This window comes from Schistocerca serialis, chromosome 11, assembly GCF_023864345.2.
Source record: "Schistocerca serialis cubense isolate TAMUIC-IGC-003099 chromosome 11, iqSchSeri2.2, whole genome shotgun sequence".
NCBI classification, from domain to species: Eukaryota; Metazoa; Arthropoda; class Insecta; order Orthoptera; family Acrididae; genus Schistocerca; species Schistocerca serialis.
Genome location: NC_064648.1, coordinates 151,652,730 through 151,673,948, shown reverse-complemented (window position 1 = coordinate 151,673,948; position 21,219 = coordinate 151,652,730). Strand labels below are relative to the sequence as shown.

The 21,219-nt window shown below is 40.8% G+C and overlaps 1 protein-coding gene across 3 annotated transcripts in view; it reads right to left on the bottom strand.

Moving 5' to 3' along the window:
- LOC126426882 (dynamin-like 120 kDa protein, mitochondrial) overlaps positions 1-21,219 on the bottom strand; it is a 200,116-nt gene that overhangs the window by 119,932 nt on the left and 58,965 nt on the right. For 2 of the 3 annotated variants that reach the window (XM_050088928.1, XM_050088929.1), the window contains 2 exons: positions 18,468-18,533; positions 9,299-9,459 (listed from right to left, as the gene is read on the bottom strand). In XM_050088928.1, the coding sequence (XP_049944885.1) occupies positions 9,299-9,459; positions 18,468-18,533 (227 nt within the window). The remainder of the gene's footprint in view (positions 1-9,298; positions 9,460-18,467; positions 18,534-21,219) is intronic. The other variant, XM_050088930.1, reaches the window with a different exon arrangement.

Genomic DNA, 21,219 nt, shown 5'->3' with positions numbered 1-21,219 from the left:
CTATCTCATTTAAATCCTGTCTGCCTAATAAACTACGAAACTAGAGTGAGACAACAGCAAACGGGGAAGAATACACATACGTCATGTTTATATTCGTATTATTCTTATGCCTAATAGTGATACAGTTAGAAATGAAGCACAGCAATTGACTAGATTTTTAAATCTTTGATGATTAATTTCGGTGCAGAATGTAACATACTAAAAGAGGCGTCTGCAAAGGTTTTCAAATGGAGAAAAATTTTTGCTAAACTCTTGTTCAGAACATCTTCTATCATACGCAATCTATTATTCGGTTCTTGTCGATCATTATCAAAGAGAGCAGCAGTGTAAGTAACAACAAATAGCAGTCTCTTGCCATTGTTTCGCTACTGAGATGATTCCTCTTTTTTATTTTTATTTATTTATTTATTTTTTATTGTAAGCGGCGGTAGCGTGCACAAAAGCAAGCCATGCGGCGAGCGGCGACAGGCCGGCGTAAACACTCTTTATCAGAAAGCGACTAACAATGCATGGCACAGTACAGTAATGCATTTTCAGCTTAGAGTGACGTAAACACCTATAACAAAGAGAACTGCACTTGTCAGATCAAAGACAAATAAGCAATCAATTCAAACCGGACGAAGCACTTTAAAAAGGAAGGGTACCCGTATAAATACGGACGGAGCACCTGACGCATAGCAATGGCTACATGGTAAAGCTTAACTGCTAAGCTTACGACTCGAACCAAACTACTGTAGCTGCATCGTCATTCATTCGACCTAAATTATGTCTCGCATCACAATGGACCAACTTTGTTTCGATTTGGAGGTGCGGCCTAAAACTTTTCTCTCACCTTGAAATTCGAGTCTCAAATTTCAGGTGCGGCTTAGATTCGGGAAAATTTTTTTTCCTTGATTTAGAGTCTCATTTTTCAGGTGTGGCTTAGATTCGATTAAATACGGTATTCCTGGTGTACACAAAACTACCACCACCTGTATGTACATATATCGCTGTGCCGTAACTTTTGTCACTTCAGTATATTCTGGAGCAGCGTATCTTCCCAAGAATAAATGAAGACAAACATAACAATGACGATAATCCATGTAAAACAAATGAGTTGATAAGTCATTCAGAACTGTATATTCTGAGCCTGAATTCTAAACTTGGTAGTGTTCTTGACTCCAATATGAAGACTGAAGTAATGATTATATAAACATTAGCGTAACAGTTGTGAAGAATACGTGGAAAAAAAGTGCCAATACACTTACTGAAGAAAAGTAGAAATTGTTCTGTATTACTGTCTTTCACCAAATATTACATGATAAGAAAAAGTGGTACACAGTTTCTGCATTCATGATAAAGGTCAACTATGTAAAAAAAAAAAAAAAAAAAAAAAAAAAAAAAAAAAAAAGGGGGGGGGGGGGATTAATTTCTGATTTCCGCTAAAATCTAAATTTTGAAATACATTCGCCCTCATTCAGTGTTAGAATGTAGCAGTGCATCTGTACATGTAGTCTGTTAGTCATGATGATGGGCATAACGCAAAAGCTTGGCAACATTTGAATCTCGCTTACGTGCCTATCGACCACTGAACACCTCGACTTTGCAGCAGTTGCTACTTTCACTCCTTTCAATATTTATATACTAAAGGAGAGTTAGTGTTACACACGACAACAAAGGTAAAGCAGTTATTAGTGGACAGCTCATCATTGCTGCCCCTGACTGTAGCTTCTAGGTCAGAGATATTTTCAGTAGTAAACATCCATTCTCAGTAACAATATTTTACTTTTCTGAATAAGTCTTCAGCATTTCCAAGCTACAGCTCGACAGAGGATAAAATATTGTGACTGGAGACGGTGTATTACTAGTAAAAATACACCTAACATAAAGGAAAAGCACTTCCACTTTTTCGGGTGCACAAACAGATTACGAGGGCCGAAATAGCAACGTTAAAGCGAAAGGTGAGGAGCGGGAAGCGGCGTAGGTATACTGGATAGAGTAAAGGAAAACAGCACGTGCCTTTAGTACACAGGGAAAGGTAGCAATAGGAAAGCAGCGCAACACAACAGTCTTCGCCAGCCTCTCTCTCTTGCCAAAAAGAGGAAGTCGACTGCGAGAGACGTACCCACGCGTATTGGCGGAGGCTCGGGGTTGCCTGCAATCAGAGGGAAACACCACGTGAGACACAACTGAGCACACACAGTCGCACGGCTTGTAAGGCAAACAGGTGCTGCAAAGAAATGCAACCGACATATTTTTGTGTACTGACAAACAGTCTTAACAACCTCAACGTAACGATGACCCTTCTTACAGTGAACATTAACATGTTTCGGAGCAAAGGGACAACTGTATTAAACACGGAAATGGGCTCGAATCAAGCTGAACTCAGAAATCTGCAGACTGTACAAATGTTAAATGCAGATTTTTGCCATGAACTGTAATCAAACCGACAAGCAAAATTTCATGTATAGAATCGAGTTTAATTTCATTTGTCATTTCACAACTTAACGTCACTACAAAAGTAATGAGAAAATTTGAAAGTAATAAAGAAGTACTTTCAGGTACAAAAGCTAACTCCTTAGCTCTACTCCCAGATGCCTTATGTTCAAAATAATTGCTTGGACCTGTACAATTAGATTAAGGACATTATTAGCAATGTAAGAAATGGCTGCTGATGATTATTGAGTCCAATGTGTGTAACTACCGTAGTAACTCATTTAGAAACCCAATCCATGGAGATCATCCCAGTGGAACAATGTTAAGAAGAATGGTAGTTATTTAATTATTGTGGCTTCTTTCCCGTTCTGCTGTGATAGTGTATTGACTTGATGTTAGAGATTTCAGTATAGACAGATAACTAATTCTCTTCTTTTAATCTGCTGCTTCTTCATAACTTTGTATTCAGCGCTGTCGAAAAAATCTAGCTTTTCTAAATTTCTAGGGCTTGTGATTTAAATTGACTTACAACTGTTTCATTTGGTGAAAAAGACTTTCTTTTGAGAATTTACAAATCAATGCATCCCTACACAATTTGTATGGAAACATCCATCTGCTGCTGACTCAAAGTGCCTGTACACAACCCACACACAATTAATTTTTACTATACATCCCCAACAAATAAATTGGCCATAATATGCCAATATCAGTGGCGAGTTCCCTCAGATTAGCTTTCAACTATACGTATTAGCACACTGCACTACGGTGTTTGCTTCTCAATTTTATGGAAGCAAACAGCTCATATAAATGGACATATACACCACTTGACAAAAAAAAGTAAGCACCCAAAAGACATGGGCCTATGTCAATGCAACTTTGTACACATACATAGAACTGGCACGTACATACACGATTAGAGTTACGGTTCTCGGAGACAGGTCGAACAGCCACCATAGTGCATCAGATTTATTTGTGTTTAATATTATTACCAGGCCTAGTAGGATATACAAAGGGTACAAACAGTGTTAGATGTCGAGTTATCACTCTGGAGGACACGGAGATGCCCTGTATTTGCATAACACAGTGTAATCGACACTTTAAAAGAGTGTGTTCCCATTTAACAGGTTGGTCGAATCACGCAATATCCAGGTTTTTGTGGCATGTAAGTATGACAGTGACCCACAGTAGGACCGCACAGGAATGTGAGAGCACGAGTATTCGTCATCAAGAATCCAGGTGACCAGATCTGACCTCAATGAGAAAGGATCACCTTCAGCACCGAGCACTTTGCAATTCCTTCACATCTGTATCTGTCACTAAAGAACAAGTAATGGACTCCCTGCAACATTCTGTATTGTCACACACCACTGGTCACAGACCAGCAGCCGTCAGACTAGGAAATTACTGTCCCACGTGGTGGCTTTCTTTACTGCAACACAAATGTACAATGAGATGTACCCTCTGCCGTGCACCTCACGGTGGTTTGAAAAGTGTAGATGTAGATGTAGATCTAGATGAAATTTCTGCATCCGCAGTTGTGCTGCAATTGAGAAGCCTGCACCGATGACGAATGCGTCACACCGTGTTCGACAACGAATCGCGGCTCTGCTCTGCTCCGGACAACAATCGTCAGTGAGCACGGTGCTGACTTGAAGACTGGGTCCACTCTTCCAATATTTTGGAGACCTACAGCTGTCCTACCACGGCGTGGGGAGCTGCCGCATACGACTTCGGGTCACGGCTGCCAGTGATTAAAGGAATTCTGACGGCACAGCGGTACGTCAGGAACATTCTGCGCCTCACCAGTTACCTCTCGTGTGACGGTACCGTGGTGCAATTGTAGTGGGACTTTGAATTTCGCCGCGCTACACTCGTTCCCTCAGATAAAAATTATCCCGTCGCAGCGGTATGAGCGCTCGACGGCAGAGGAAATACCAAAATTGTAACCTTTTTTTGTTTTCAATTCGTTTCTTAATTGTCTCCTAATAGCCGGAGCTTAAGGCAGACGTGATCTGATGAAGACGTTAAAAAAAAAACTTATTAGCTAGTCTTGATCTGATTTTAATGTGTAGACATATTGTGGAAGTTGTTAAGAAATTCGGAGGATGGAAGTAGCAAAGTAAATTAAATTGCATACAGTATCAAGATGATTTTAATTGGTATAAATTAGTGATTTCTGGATGATTGCAAGATTTCGGAGCAGACTATTCATGCAGAAATGAAGTAGGAGATTTTTGAAGACCTGGACGCCGCCCGAAAGAAGACAAGTTAACCTGGTAAAGGATGATCTCTCAGCTATGCCATTTCCCCCTGTCAGTTACATTTTGCTATTCTCTGTTTCTTTTCAATAATTTTTGTAGTGGAAATTGGTTTAACTTTTGCTCAAAAACGCCACAAAGACCAACCCAACAATAGCTTTTCTGTAATACGAAGTCCGATTTGCTTTTCATTTTTCCCCTTTTTCACGGTCATTTACGATTATAAAACCCCTTTTTTATTCACCATTTCTTCCCACATTTTCAACCTTTTTCCTTTTTCTTTTATTCTCTCTTTTCTTTTTTTATTAACCACTACACAATTTTTCAACAGGACAATGCTCATCCAGACATTGCCCTTGCCTCTATCAATTGTCTATATGATATTGAGGTCCTACTGTGGCCAGCAAGACCACCAAATCTGTCCCTGACAGAACTCCGTCTCAGTGGCGGTATCCGTGACATCGAGGACCAGTTACAACAGTTGTGGGCCAGCTCCGATCGGGAGAGGATAGGACAGCTCGGTGCACCGCTTCCCGTCAAATCGGTGCACGCATTATGGTAAGAGTAGGTGCAACGTCGTACTTATATGCAGGCTATTACTGCCAAATTCTTTGTAAATTTTACTCGATGTTGCAATCCCTGAAACAACGTTACATACCATCTCAGCTTGTGGAGTTTCATTTTGTTTCCTCCTAAAATTACATTGCCAAACTGATAACTGTTTCTTACAAATCTGCCTGCTTTTACTTAATTAATGGAACAAGGTTTTACAGAGTTTGATGCAAGTACCTGTCGGCATTTAGTGGTTAAGCATTCGATGAAAGCCGTCCCACAAAATAGCTTCCAGTAGGATCGATGAGAAGAGGTGAAAGCTCTGCAAAGTAGCATGTACTGTGAATTATAGATACAATTTTTTTTTCGAAGAAGAGTAAACTTGCTGAAGTGGTACAACAGATGAGTGTGAAATGTTACGTACCACATTTTCGCCTGGAGCAGAAGGAACGGTTATTTCTCTGAGTCTCTCTCTCACTTTTGTTTAAGAAAAAAGACATGTCTATGGAATCCATGTTCACCCAATTTTTACGGTATAGAGAATGTACTAACCACCACAATGACATTAAATTTTTTTTTTTTTAGTAATTATCAGTTTTAATTTTCAGCTAACCACCTTTAGATCTGATCATTACTTCCACTTTAAAGGTAGCAGATCTGTTATGCAAGCAATATCACACGGAATGCAAACTTGAACTCAACTGCCACAAGTTTATGATGTTTTCTTGATGGTTGATAAATTCTGTGTTGAAATTCCTACACCCATTTATCAACTGCACAAATTACATGAAAAAATATATGAATATTATCCAGTCTCAACGTATTTGTGTAACCAAACATATCTGTAGCAGTAAGAAAAAATATAAATTATAACAAAAATATGTGAAATTATTTAAATAAATAACACTTAACAATACACCAGTACAGAAGACCCTTTCAGGACATACCACATGCAATATATAGTAAGCAAGCTGCAAAAGACAGATAGGTCTTTAGAATTATCCAGTAAAATTCAGTGGATAGATATATCAAAAGGAATGCTAGGTTCTAATCTACGAAAAATATTTGATATTTACGGAAAGGGGCTATGCAAGTTATGTTCCCATGACAAACAACATTGACTAGTTGTATACAGTGTATGAGGGGACCCTTTCAAGTTTTTACAAAAACAACCTAAGAAACTCTTTTTCCAGTGAAAATCATTTTCCTGTATCTGAAAAAAATTGCCTCTACCATCTGTACACTTCTGCATGTGTCTCAACAAATTCTGAAGAGCTTTTTCTTGCTCCACTGATAGCATAAAAATGCAACTTTTGGAAGGATTTAACGGCTTCCTTAAGTTATCAAAATTACTCTCAAAGCAATTTTTTTGTAACATAAGAGAACAAAAAGAAGTCTTTAGGTGATGAATCAGGTGAATAAGAGTACGATGCATTTATTTGAACAACAACAATACAGAAAGGATAGAAATGTTCAGCTTTCAGACAAAGTCCTCCGTCAGCAGGAAAAAAAAAAAAAAAAAAACAACAACCCCTCGTCTCATTCACGCGCGAGCACAACTCTCTCTCTCTCTCTCTCTCTCTCTCTCTCTCTCTCTCTCTCTCTCTCTGCCTCCCCCCCCCCCCCCTGCCACACACACACACACACACACACACACACACACACACACACACACAGGCTCACTGTAGTCTCCAGGTTGCACTTGTGTGCCTGTGCATTAGTTTTCTATGTCCAATGAAGGATTTAGTCCAATAGATGAAGATTTATAGCATTCTCTTTCACTGTGCCTATCTGTGACTCAATGCCTCCTCTACGTGGTGAGAAAGGAGAGTAGTAATCTATCCTCTCCATAGTGATGTCATTCCATAGTGGATTTCCCACTGTTAACATTAATTTGATTTTTGCTCCACCAAATTCTCAATACTTCAATGTGACATGTGATAGCTGGCAATGTCAATTTTATTGATAACTTGTGGCAAACAAATTGTAATATACCATTCAGCGTTACCTGTTCTTCGATCCCCTACAGCAACGGTCACGTCATGTCCAATGTAACCAAAACAACATGCAATAATATTGGGAGAGCTTTGTTATTGTACTGTATTTCTTAGTTTCAGTTGATCCAAACAGCTTGTGTTTGCTTTGTTTCTTGCTCAGACAAATACATCCAAGCTTTGTCTCCTGTTGTGACATCATACCCACATCTTAAATTTTCTTGGTAGAATTTTTGAAGCACTTTATTACACTAATTTACACAACCCTCTAACTGAGAATAGTAAAATTGTGTGGAATACATCAGAAACAGACCTTTTTCACAGCTGTAGATTCATGTGAAATAAAATGTACTGCCGTCTCAGCCATGCCTGCTGCTATTTCTACATCACAGTAAAGGCACAAACGTTTCTGTTTTGCTCATTGTTTACCATACATGGGTTTGTCAAACAAGCATGCCGACATAATTATCATCAAATTTAACATTTTTAAAGCTGCTGTCAGGCTGTGCATATTATGTTGCGAAGTATTATGACACTAGTGGACCACATACGAGGTGCAATGCAGGATATACGAACTTCACATCTTCAAAATCTGCTCCAGCTGCCAGATACACTGAAGCACCAAAGAAACTGATATAGGAATGCGGATTCAAATACAGAAAGATGTAAACAGGCAGAATACGGAACTGTGGTCGGCAACGCCTATTTAAGACAACAAGAGCCTGCTGCATTTGTTAGATTGGTTACTGCGGCTACAATGATAGGTTATCAAGACCCAAGTGAGCTCAAATGTGCTGTTGTAGTCGGCGCACGAGCAATGTCAAACAGCATTTCCGAGGTAGCAATGAAGTGGAGATTTTCCTGTATGACCATTTCACGAGTGTACTGTGAATATCAGGAATCCGGTAAAACATCAAATCTCTGACATTGCTGCAGCCAGAAAAAGATCCTGTAAGAATGGGATGAACAGTGACTGAAGAGAATCATTCAATGTGACAGAAGTGCAAACCTTCTTTAAATTGCTGCAGATTTCAATGCTGGGCCATCAACAAGTGTCAGTGTGTGAACCATTCAATGAAACATCATCAATACGGGCTTTTGGAGTCGAAGGCCCACTGGTGTAGCCCTGATGACACATTGACATTGGACTGTCGATGACTGGAAACACGTTGCCTGGTCGGACGAGTCTCGTTTCAAATTGTATCGAGTTGAAAGACATGAACAGTTATGGAAACAACCTCATGAATCCATGGACCCTGCATGTCAGTTGCAGCTGCATTCAAGTTGGTAGAGGCTCTGTAATGGTGTGAGGCATTTGCAGTTGGAGTGATATAGGTCCCCTGAAATGTCCAGATACCACTCTTACAGGTGACACTTATGTAAACCCCTGTCTGATCACCTGCATTCATTCGTGTGCATTGTGCATCCTGACAGACTCTGGCAATTCCAGGAGGGCATTGCGAGATCCCACACGTCCAGAATTGCTACAGAGTGGCTCCAGGAACACAGTTCTGAGTTTAAACACTTCCGCTGGCCACCAAACTCCCCGGACATGAACATTACTGATCATATCTGGGATGCCTTGCGACGTGCTGTACGTAAGAGATCTCCACCCGCTTGTACTCTTACGGATCTACAGACAGCCCTGTAGGATGCATGATGTCAGTTCCCTCCAGCACTACTTCAGACATTAGTCGAGTCGACGCCACGTCGTGTTGCGGCACTTCTGCGTGCTCGCGGGAACCCTACACGATATTAGGAAGGTGTACCAGTTTCTTTGGCTCTTCAGTGTATACCAATGTTATACACAGTAGTCCCAGAAACAGCTGGCTACTGGTTGGCAAACACATGCATAAACAGTCAAACTTATTCCTCAAATCAAAATTTATCTCAAACATATCACACTTTCTGTTTCTTTTCATTGCTTTGCCGCACTGTTTCATTAAACACTCAACCAATTTCTGTGCTGCCAGTGTCTTAAGAAAAATAAATGACAAATTTAAAAACAATAACATCAACAAGTCTAGACAGTGCCGCTTAGCGGCCATTTATAAACCCCCTTATTGCCGGCCCCGGTACCTTGATCTTCTTGGCGGGCAGCTGCCCCGCGCTGGCGCGCAGCAGCATCTGGCGGCGCAGGTCCTTGTTCTCGCGCTCCAGCCGCTCCAGCTCCTTCTGGTAGCGCAGCTGCACCTGGATCAGCTCGTCCTGCAGGTGCTCCATGCGCTGCTCCGACGTCTCTGCAGCACGTACCCTGCGGCTCACAGCTCACCCGTGGTGGGAGCACATGGTGGCCACAAACTTACATCTAACTGATATCACACACACACACACACACACACACACACACACACACACACACACACACACACACACGAGTCTATCCGCAATACCACAGTACTAACCTCCCCAGTCTGAGACTTTCTAACAATCTCACATCACATCATCACTTAACTAACCAGGTTGAACATACACTCCACCAACAAAATTTCAGAGCTTTTTCAGTGATATTTTTTGAGCAATTTTAGTATAAGGGACCTGTGGTTTCCTGTAGCTCATAACAGAGTAATTGCATTTCATTTGTTTTCTTACTGTGAGGGTACAGTGATGTTTTTTGATCAATTTTCTTATAAGGGGCCTATGGGTTTCAGTAGCTCATAACAGAGTAATTGCATTTCATTTTTTTACTGTGAGGGTACAGAAGTTTTCTGAATTTAATTTGTGGTTTTTCCAGTAAGCATCAGAGGTGTGTAATGATAATGGTTTTGATGTTTAAATAGTATATAAGTGCACAATTTCTATGTACAAGTGCATGCTGAATAGTAATGCCTCCGAACTTTTGTTCTATTCTCAGTATCGGTTGAGATATTATATGATGTACATATTACTCTGGTAATTAGTTGAGGACAGTGGGACAGCACCTGGACATGAAGTACCTGAGTGATGTTAATTAAAGCCAACAGCTGTACTGTAATCCAACATCATTTATTCAAAATGGACTACCAGTTTTGACAGCAAAAAGCACCACCTTCGGGCCCCGAGCTCAATCTGCCATCGACGTATAAACCACAGTGACAAAGACCAAAGGAGTCTTCAAATGGAAACAGTAACTTATTAATCACGTTAGGCCAGCATGTGCAACTGACAGTCACATGCAGTGGGGCCAGAATCGACTGGATTCCGTACCTTTGTAGTAGTAACAAGCCCATCAATGGTCAGACAACATGTTGCTTCCACACACTCACACAACTTACTTAATAAGTTACTGTTTCCATTGGAAGACTCTGTCGGTATTTCCCACTGTGAATCGTACACTGACAGTGGATTACGCTTGGGGCCTGAAGCTGGCACTTTTTGGAGTCAAGACGGATAGCACGTTTTGAATAAATGATGTCGGTTTACAATACAGACGTTTGTTTCAATCGCCACTACTCAAACACTGCACATTACTCGGTTGACTTTCCTGCTTCTGTGATGTAAGTTTCAGCCCTCTGCCACTAGATGGTTCTGAGCATGTCAACATAACCTATGTTGGTGCCTGAGAAACAATATGCTGTAACTGAGTTTCTAACGACAGAAAATTTCATTCACACATGGGGTACCCTCTTCTTCGGCATGACGATGCCAAACCACACCCAAGCACTGTCACATCTGCAACAATCTTATGCCTCAGGTTCACAGCTGTCGATCATAGTCCGCACAGTCCCGAATGGGCCCCATCCGATTTTGATCTGTGTCCAAAAAATAAAGAACACCTTCGAGAACTTCACTTTGATTGCGATGAAGCAGTGAAAGCAGAGGTCAGACTGTGGCTCCGTGAACATCATCAAAAATTCTACAGCGGCAGTTTGAACAAACTGGTATCTCGTTAGGAGGATTGTGTTTGTCACCAGGGTGATTATACCGTGAGAAATAAATATATACACTACTGGTCATTAAAATTGCTACACCACGAAGATGAAGTGCTACAGTCGCGAAATTTAACCGACAGGATGAAGATGCTGTGATATGCAAATGATTAGCTTTTCAGAGCATTCACACAAGGTTGGCGCCGTGGCGACACCTACAATGTGCTGACATGAGGAAAGTTTCCAACCGATTTCTCATACACCCACAGCAGTTGACCGGCATTGCCTGGTGAAACGTTGTTGTGATACCTCGTGTAACGAGGAGAAATTTATATCGTCACCTTTCCGACTTTGATAAAGGTCAGATTGTAACCTATCGCGACTGCGGTTTATCGTATCGCGACACTGCTGCTCGCGTTGGTCGAGATCCGATGACTGTTAGCAGAATATGGAATCGGTGGGTTCAGGAGGGTAATACGGAACACCGTGCTGGATCCCAATGGCCTTGTATCACTAGCAGTCGAGATGACAGGCACCTTATCCGCATGGCTGTAACGGATGGTGCAGCCACGTCTCGATCCCTGAGTCAACAGATGGGGACGTTTGCAAGACAACAACCATCTGCACGAACAGTTCCACGACGTTTGCAGCAGCACGGACTATCAGCACAGAGACCATGGCTGAGGTTTCCCCCGACGCTGTATCGCAGACAGGAGCACCTGCGATGGTGTACTCGATGAACCTGGGTGCACGAATGGCAAAACGTCATTTTTTTGGTTGTATCCAGGTTCTGTTTTTCAGCATCGTGATGGTCGCATCCGTGTTTGGCGACTCGCAGTGAACGCACATTGAAAGCGCGTATTCGTCATCACCATACTGGCATATCAGCCGACGTGATGGTATGGGGTGCCATTGGTTACACGTCTCGCTCACCTCTTGTCCGCGTTGATGGCACTTTGAACTGTGGACGTTAAATTTCAGATGTGTTACGACCCATGGCTCTACCCTCCATTCGATCCCTGCGAAACCCTACTTTTCAGCAGGATAATGCACAACCGCATGTTGTAGGTCCTGTACGGGCCTTTCTGGACACAGAAAATGTTCGATTGCTGCTCTGGCCAGCACATTCTCCAGATCTCTCACCAAGTGAAAACGTCTGGTCAATGGTGGCCGAGCAACTGGCTAGTCACAATAAGCCAGTCACTTGATGATCTTGATGAACTGTGATATCGTGTTGAAGCTGCATGGGCAGCTGTAGCTGTACACGCCATCCAAGCTCTGTTTGACTCAATACCCAGGCGTATCAAGGCCATTATTATGGACAGAGGTGGTTGTTCTGGGTACTGATGTTTCAGGATCAATGCACCCAAATTGCATAAAAATGTAATCACATGTCAGTTATAGTATAATATATTTGTCCAATGAATACCCGTTAATCATCTGCATTTCTTCTTTGTGTAGCAATTTTAATGGCCAGAAGTGTAGACATGAAGAATAAAGGTGTAAAACGTTAATAAAGTTTATTTTATGTAAGAGTTTTCACATAAAAAATTGCGTAACGTTACTATTCAGAATGCCTCGTATATTAAGCCATGTTCATATCAACTTTTCATGTACGTTGTGCAGCAATGTTTGTAATGTTGTTTGCAGCTACAATGGGACTACTGATGTTTGCAACAAGTGCAAATGGAAGAACAATGTTCCACAGCTGTGTCAATACAGATAAAAGGAAACTGTTTCTGCACTGCAACTAACAAAAACACCATACGATACTACTGTTTGTTTATGCTCTGTCCTACTTTGTGGAATGTTACACGATTTGTTGTGTCACGTGGTGTTGCATTCTGTGTTGTGTTTTATAAAATGGAATCGACAAGGAACCAGATATTTGAACTTGTCACACATTGTGAAGCAGGAGAGTGCCTCTGAAATATACATTGAAGCAATTATAAAAGCACTAAAATGAAGCAGATTACCCTGTCACATTCGTTGGAACTGCCAGTGACCATGAAATGAAAGCAGTAGCATTTGTTGAAGATGATGATCATCTGTGTGATTTTAATATACGTACAGGTCTGTGGTTAACAAAATGTGTGTTTCACTACTATTAACGTAACTGAATTACCTTTACATACTCTTTCAATTCTTCAACCAAAGCTACACAAGTTACAGCAACTACCTGAGATTTGGCTGGTTTTGAGATATGGAACAAATATGCAAAGCTTTGATAGGAATCTCCTGTTGACAAAACCTAAAGAGTCTTCACTTCACAGCAACTGTTTTACTGAAATTTGTCTCTTTCTTTGAAATAACTAGGCTTATCGCATTCATTAGAATTTCAAAATCGGAGCTGTTCAAATTCAGCTCTTACCGCATGTTGTTCTCCCCGTGTCTTCTCTAATATGATATTGTCCACCAACAATGCCTACATCTTTTTCTTTGTCTGATTTCAACAGGAAATATTTTTCATGCACCACCATACATCATTAATCCATCCCCTTCACTTGTTTGTGTAGCTCCTGACGGAAATACAAAAAGTGAAGTTCTTGCCGGCAGTTCAGGGTAGCATAAGATGCGAATGCGTAAGTGAAAATGTTGTAGCACAAGGCTGCAAACAACAAACAAATAAAGTTGCAAACATTCTGAAGACTGACATGTGAAATAATCGGATGTTTGTGTCGGTCTGGTACTATATTTTGGCCACATAATTCGTTGCCTTCTTCAGGTGCTACCTGAGACTGCCGTATTGGAGAATCTCGTCCAGTATTTATGTCCAGATGGGGACCAAGTTGGGCGCGGACGTCCAAGGGAGCACCGGGGAAGAGAGAACATATTACAAGCGGCACCAGGCGGGTGCGGACGGCAAACAGAGCGCCCAGTGCCCTCTGAGCATAAATACTGGACAAAATCCTCCAATACGGCAGTCTCAGGTATCACCTGAAGAAGGCAACGAGTTACGTGGCCGAAATATTGTACCAGAGTGACACAAATATCCAGCAGTAGACCCGATTATTCCACGTGTCAAGATCTCGCCGGGAAAGCCTGAAGAGTTACATCATTCTGAAGACTGTTTCAAATACCTGTTTTGTATTTTATTATTTGTTCGAGATACTCTCCGGACGGAGTTCAGCAGCAGACATCACTACCGTCACTACACCACAGCAGGTCCCACACGGAGCTACCGACACAGCACAGACTGCGTAGTAGGAGATCAAAATCTTGCACTGATAGTGCCACCAACAAAGACGCAAAATAATAATGTACACTGAGGTAACAAAACTCATCAGATACCTCCAAATACTGTATCGGACCTCCTTTTGCCCGGTGTAGCACAGCAACTCGACACGACACGGACTCAAAAAGTCAGAAGTCCCCTAGAAATACTGAGCCACGCCACGTGTACGGCCATCCGTAGCTGCGAAAGTGTTGCCGGTGCTGGATTTTGTGCACGAGCTGACCTCTCAATTATATCCCGTAGATGTTCACTGGGGTTCGTGTTGGGTGATCTGGGTGGCCAAATCATTTGCTCGAATTGTCCAGAATTTTCTTCAAACAAATTACGAACAACTGTGGCCCAGTGACATAGCACACTGTCATCTATAAAAATTCCCACTAACGGCTGCAAATGGTCTCCAGGAAGTTGAACATAACTATTTCCAGTCACAGATCGGTCCAATTGGACCAGAGGACCCAATCCATTCCACGTAAACACAGCCCACACCATTATGGATCCACCACCAGCTTGCAGAGTGCCTTGCTGACAACTTGGGTCCACGGTTTTGTGCGGTCTGCACCATAGTCCAACTCTACTGTCTGTTCTTACACCTGAAATCAGGACTTATCTGACCGGGCCACGCTTTTCCAGTTTTCTTGGGTCAAACCAATACAGTCACAAGCCCAAGAGAGGCACTGCAGCTGATGTTATGCTGTCAGCAAAAGCACTCATATCAATCGTGCTGCTGGCGTAGCCCTTCAGTGCCAAATTTCACTGCACTGTCCAAACGGACGTGCTCATCGTACATCACACACTGATTTCTGTGGTCGTTTCGTGCAGTGTTGCTCCTCTACACAAATGCTGCTGCTCTCGGTCATTGAGTGACGGCAGTCGGCCACTGCGTTGTACGTAGTGAGAGGTAATGCCTGAAATTTGGTATTCTTAGCACTTTCTTGACACTGTGGATGTTGGAATATTGCATTCCCTTATGATTTAGAAAATGAGATGTCCCATGCGCCTAGCTCCAACTACCATTCCGTGTTTAAGACCTGTTAATTCAATTCGTGTGGCCACAATCACATTGGAATTTTTTTTTTTTACACGAAACACACGAGTACAAATGACAGCTCCGTCAATGAAGTACTCTTTTATATCTCTTGAATGTGATTCTACCACCATATGTATATGTGTATATCACTATCCGATGACTTTTGTCAGCTCAGTGTATATTACTATTGTGACAGTGTTAGTGTGAGCCTAGCACCTGCTGAATAAACAACTCTGTATGCAAGTATACATTAATAGTTTATTACTGTGGTCTAAAGTAATTTTATGAAAGATTAATATTAGGAGAATAATTATTAAGTACTATTTTATGAAGAAACCCATATCAAGAATTTGGTATGTTTTGCCCACCCTGTTCCCTTTCATTACCCCACTTTATTTCTGTGTGTATATTACATTGAAAATATTTGCCACAACAGTACAAATGCCAACAGCACAATCTTCGTGTCTAGTTTGTTTCTAAACTTGATCCATTTACTAATGGTACTTGCACAGTAATGACCACTTTACACTTCAGTTCTGCTCAGTCGTGTTTTTCCAGCAGTGTCAGTCATGACACACACTAGTGTGGACAGATGTATTGCCGGAGTCTCAGCTGATACGTACTTGGTGTATGTGTACACCGAAAGCAACTGAAGGGCAACATAAGGACACTATGCTGAGCTGCTTCCACAGTGATGACAACTTCGGCACAGTACCTTTCGAGACACCTTCGACAAAGTGCATCCTCCTGTCATTGCATTTTACAGGCTTTTCACTGTTGTGAAGATATTTCCACAAAAAAAGGTTACTGGGTAACAAATCCAATAAAACATAAGTATGTTACTCTGTAACGAGCCACAGGGAATCGCAGGACATTCAGAGCAGAATATTTAGAAAATATTTCTCATCTAAACAGTTCAAGTTTGTCCTTTATACGATACACTTCACAAACATATTCATTACCAATATGGTTCCATCGGTGGCTTTGTGAGTGTTCGGCCACTTTTTTCTATATCTTACATTATCACACTATTTCCTACATTAGTAGTTTAGCTGTTACGTATTTTCATTTTTTATTTTGCCAAAATTAAGTGATTGTGCCAGTTGATAAACAATTACAAATTTAACAAATACCAGCTGAATAATCTCAAACGTCCATATTGCTGCCTAATGTTATCATGTATTGTTAGCCCTCCATGCACAAATCTCTTCCATTAATAACATTTCTGTTTAGCTCCTGGCCAATCCATATCACCCTGTGTTTCCTGGTCTATTCTTTCGCATCTCTCTCTGACAATATTTATTCCCTTAACCATTTTCTTCAGCTATCAATAAAACTAATCACCTCTACCTACATTATGCTCCACTTAGGTATTAACCTCATATACTTTTGTAATTTTCCTTTCTTCTGTTGACAATAACTAACCGTCACTACCACTTTACAAATCCTCTGTTTTTTATTTTAATAATCTGCTCCCTCCCACTTTCCATGCTCTACATTCACTCCCTTATTTGGTCCTTTTTTTCTGGTTTCACATTTTAACATTTTTCTCTGTTATGCTCACGAAAACTAATCATCTACACACACTTCAAATCTCCTTGATACTTGTCACTTTTTTTTCTTACTATTTCCTTCTTACCTCCTCTTCTCTTATAGTTTCTACTAATCACACACCTTTCAAACTGTAATTAGGTATCTCTCTTCACCATTTTCTCCACCATCTGTCAAAAAACTACCTTACTGCATGCAGGATCACCCAATTTTAATACTCCCTTTTTGGCACTATCTTGGCTAGCCCAGTCTGCGTCTCAGACCTAATATGTCACAAACATAAGCTCTTACACTACATACGATTAGGCAAGACTTTGACCTCGGTCATCCCCCCCAGGAGGTGCATGGTGACCACTCAATTTTTGACAACGTTATAGACATAAATAGATGCCTCTAGTCTTTTCAAATGTTTTACTCTATAAGAGAACATTAAGACCTGTGTTTACAACTTAAATGCCTCACTCTGCTATTAGCCTACAGGTATTTAATCATTTGACCCCCAAGAGAGATTTTTTTAAAGATTTATGTTAAGTCGTTTACATTCTATATGGCACTTTAGCATTCTTTTCCTGTTGCAGGTATACAAGATTTCAGCAGGTCCACAGGCATGTGAATCATTGAAGGATAGCTCTTGCTAAGGAACTGGGATCAAAGCAGATGAAAGTAAAAAATGTGGAATTGAGCTTTTCCAACACTTTACAGGTAGTATATTTTATGTCCACTTTTAAGAGGACATAAATAACACAGGAATTAAGAATTATTTGTCGTAACTGTTTGTGTTTTTACACTGCAATAAATATTTGGTTTCAATTACATTTCCTTACTGTTGATTACTGAAGAGTTCCTTGTGCTAGAATTTCAGTCACTAAGGATTTCGTCCAACTCCCACTGGAGTCTATTGATTGTTAAACCAAACAACAGTTAAAAAAGTGTCAATTAAGGATTTTAAAATAAAGCATCACTGTGGAAGAATTACACTTCCTTAGAATGCTTTCTAAAGCTCTCAGTTTGGCCTCTAATAATGATACAGAATCAGATGTAATGAAACTAGATTGTGAGCGCCATTGCTATGGCAATGTCTGCATATAATTTAGTGATGCTCACTTCGACGCATATATATGTTATATGAAAAAGTATAGTTTAATGAATGTTTAATTTTATTTAGGCAATTTGTACTTGTGATTTACAATCATAAATTTTTGAATATATATTGAATGGGATTAGACATGTCACTATTTTCTCACCCCCATCCTGGTGTTTCTATGTGTGTCATGCACACAGTATTCTTTTCCTCGGTAGTAAACTGTATATTTACTAAGTTTGGTTGAAACTTTTCCATGCTGTTCTCCCACTGACTGCTGAACAATAACAGCAAGCTAAATTTCATTTGCCATGAAGTGCTTGGGTTCTTTGCTCAAAATCTGTCAAATTTTTAACTTTAATGAGGAGTTTTATAGTTGTCCACAATAAATATAAAGTAATCAGTAATGACAATCACAAAGGGCATGGCCAGTACACTACAGGACTCCAGAGCACTGCCTGCTTTTCCTTAGCTTCTCAGTGAACTAAAAAACTATCCCGACTTACCCTGCCTCTTCCTTGCCTCGTCGTATTTTGGATCTGCAGCATTCAGTTTCAAATCTGGTTTTGCCTCTAAAAAGAAAATTGAGAAAAGGACAAATGTCAAGTACAAATGGCAATGGAAGAATTTTTTAACAATTTTTCTTAACTTTTTGTTTGGTTAAAAACTCAAATGCAAATAGATGCAACATAAGGATAAAAAATGCCAAATGAAAATACAAAAACCAAATAATGTCAAATGCACATGCCACATGCAGGGAAAATGGAATACATTTCAGTTAAGTACACCAATCCAAAAATCCTTTTAAACTGCACCATACTGTACTGTGGAGTGAGTCTGCTTAGGTACCATTGTTGAATGCCCACAGTAACAACCCCACCTACACAGAATATAAAGGAACTGGGAGAATATAAGGGATAAGGGGTGTTTGACTATTTGAGGTACAAATGAAAGGGACAAGCAGAGAACAATACTAATAATCATAGGTCTGTGAGGTGTAACATGTCATTTGTAGAATGAGATGTTCCGTATCCTCGATCTCCGTTGACCGACAAAAGAAGTTCGTAGGTTAAAGTAGGTAGGATGTAAGAAGCACCCAACTTTCAGGAAGTTTTTGACGGTTTTTGCAGATCACAGATGTGCTGAACCTGTGCTACGGGATGTTAAGGTTGCAGAATGGTCCTTCTACTTGCTGGGTGGAGTCGTTTGCTCCACGGGGCCGCGAGTGAAGGGCACAGAGGGCAAGTGACATCCACAATGTCAAAGAAATTGTCACCAAAAAGACAACAGATGTTCAGATTTTATTGTAAAAATTGTTCAGAGTCCATTATGAGATGCACTCGTCCAAACATCTGGCTGGAATTTAATGCCTGTGTAGCCAATAAATTAGAAGATTGTATGTTATAGGAAATAGATACGGGTCAACTATTTTGTGTGTGTTATTTCACCAAGTGTCTTCCAACATCATTGATGCAGTGGATCGAAGTCCATGGTGGAGAAACTGGTTCACGGTTCAAGGGCACTATGTAGCAGGACCCTTACAGCACTGATATTGTACAGTGACCAACAGAAAACCTAAGAGAAACGGAAAATCCAGTAAAATACAAGAATTGCAGACTGACTACTGGACTGTCTCAACAGTCATTTCCCATCACCTCCGGAAGGAAAATAAGTCACAAAATATTCCATCCAGAAACCAATGATTTCCCCAGTATGACATTACAGGTGAGTGTAAGAGTCCCCAAGGACCCAAACTGCAGGCATGCACTTATAGATAAAAGCATTACAACAAGCGTTTTACGTGGCCACCAACCATGTAAGGGCAGTCTTCAACACATCTCCTTATCAATGCCAGTATATTAAAAAATAATCACAGACACATTCCAAATCCAGTAACAATAGAGTTCACTGGAACTAGGAACAGGTCTGGAATACAGGAAAGCTGTCAAAAATCCCCACACAAAAAAATCCAACAGGGTCGAGCTGACAGAGATGGGAGGCCATGATACTAGGGAGTCACGACCAATATATGTATTGACAATTCATGCTACATATTACCACACGAAAGGGTGCCATTGTACTGTCGTGCGAGTACCAAACGAGCATCTTTGTACCATTAGGAACAAGCGTGCACGCATGTCGGAAGGAATAGATGTCAGTAACGATTTCCAGCTGTAGTAAAATTACAAAATTTTGTCACAGTTGTGAATATTTTTTAAATCAGCTGTATCAGGCACGGAAACCATGCCAGACTGGGACTCTAACTCTGACTCTCCGCTTATTGCGAGTGGTCGCCTTAACTGTCTCCGCTATCCATGGACACTTCCAGGACCGATCCGAACTCCCGTATGCCACAGTGTCTATGTCCCCATCACTCACAGCTTACTTGGACTTTCGCAACCAGGGTTAATGAGGCAAATGTGTTGAACATTAGTATTAGCATCTTACTGCTCATGTAGGCTGTAATATTTATTATTAGAATGTCTGTTCCTTCAGACCTGCATGCACATTTGAAGGAACAAACATTGGTGACAATCTGCAGCTGTGGAAATATGTACGATTTTCATGTCTAACACAGCCGATGACAAAAATATTTGCAGCTGCGACAAAATTTCATATTACGACACTTGCAGATCGTCACCAATCTCTGTTCCTTCGAATGTCCATACATGTCTGAAGGAACAGACGCTGTAGTAATAATTACAGTCTAGATAGCAATAAATATAAAAGTTAACATTGAGAAAGTTTGGCTCATTAACCCTTCTGCAGGAATCCAGGTAACATGTGGGCACCGTGGACTAGATGCTGTGACATACGGAAGTGATGCTCAAGATAACCGCTCGTGATGAGTGGAAAATTCAGGTTTGACTCCAGATCCGGTACAAATTTTCACACACCACCAATAGGTACGATTTCCATGTCTAATCCAGATGATGTTAAAAATATTCGTAATAGCGACAAAATTTCATAATATCTGGAACATCATCGAAATGGTTGTTTCGTGTGAAGTGCACTTGGGGAAATGTCGTTTAGGGTATCGCTTGTTTCTGGATCTATGTTTATTAGGATTATAAAATATAAAATACACTAAGGTAATGTACAGTGTGTCCAAAGGACAAGAAATCACTTCCAGAATTCTTACCTAAAGACACAGAATTCACAATACAGGGACGAATACCACTACATCAGTATATCTACACACATACTCCCCAAGCCTATGCACAGCGAATGGCAGAGGATATTTTTCACCATCGTTCA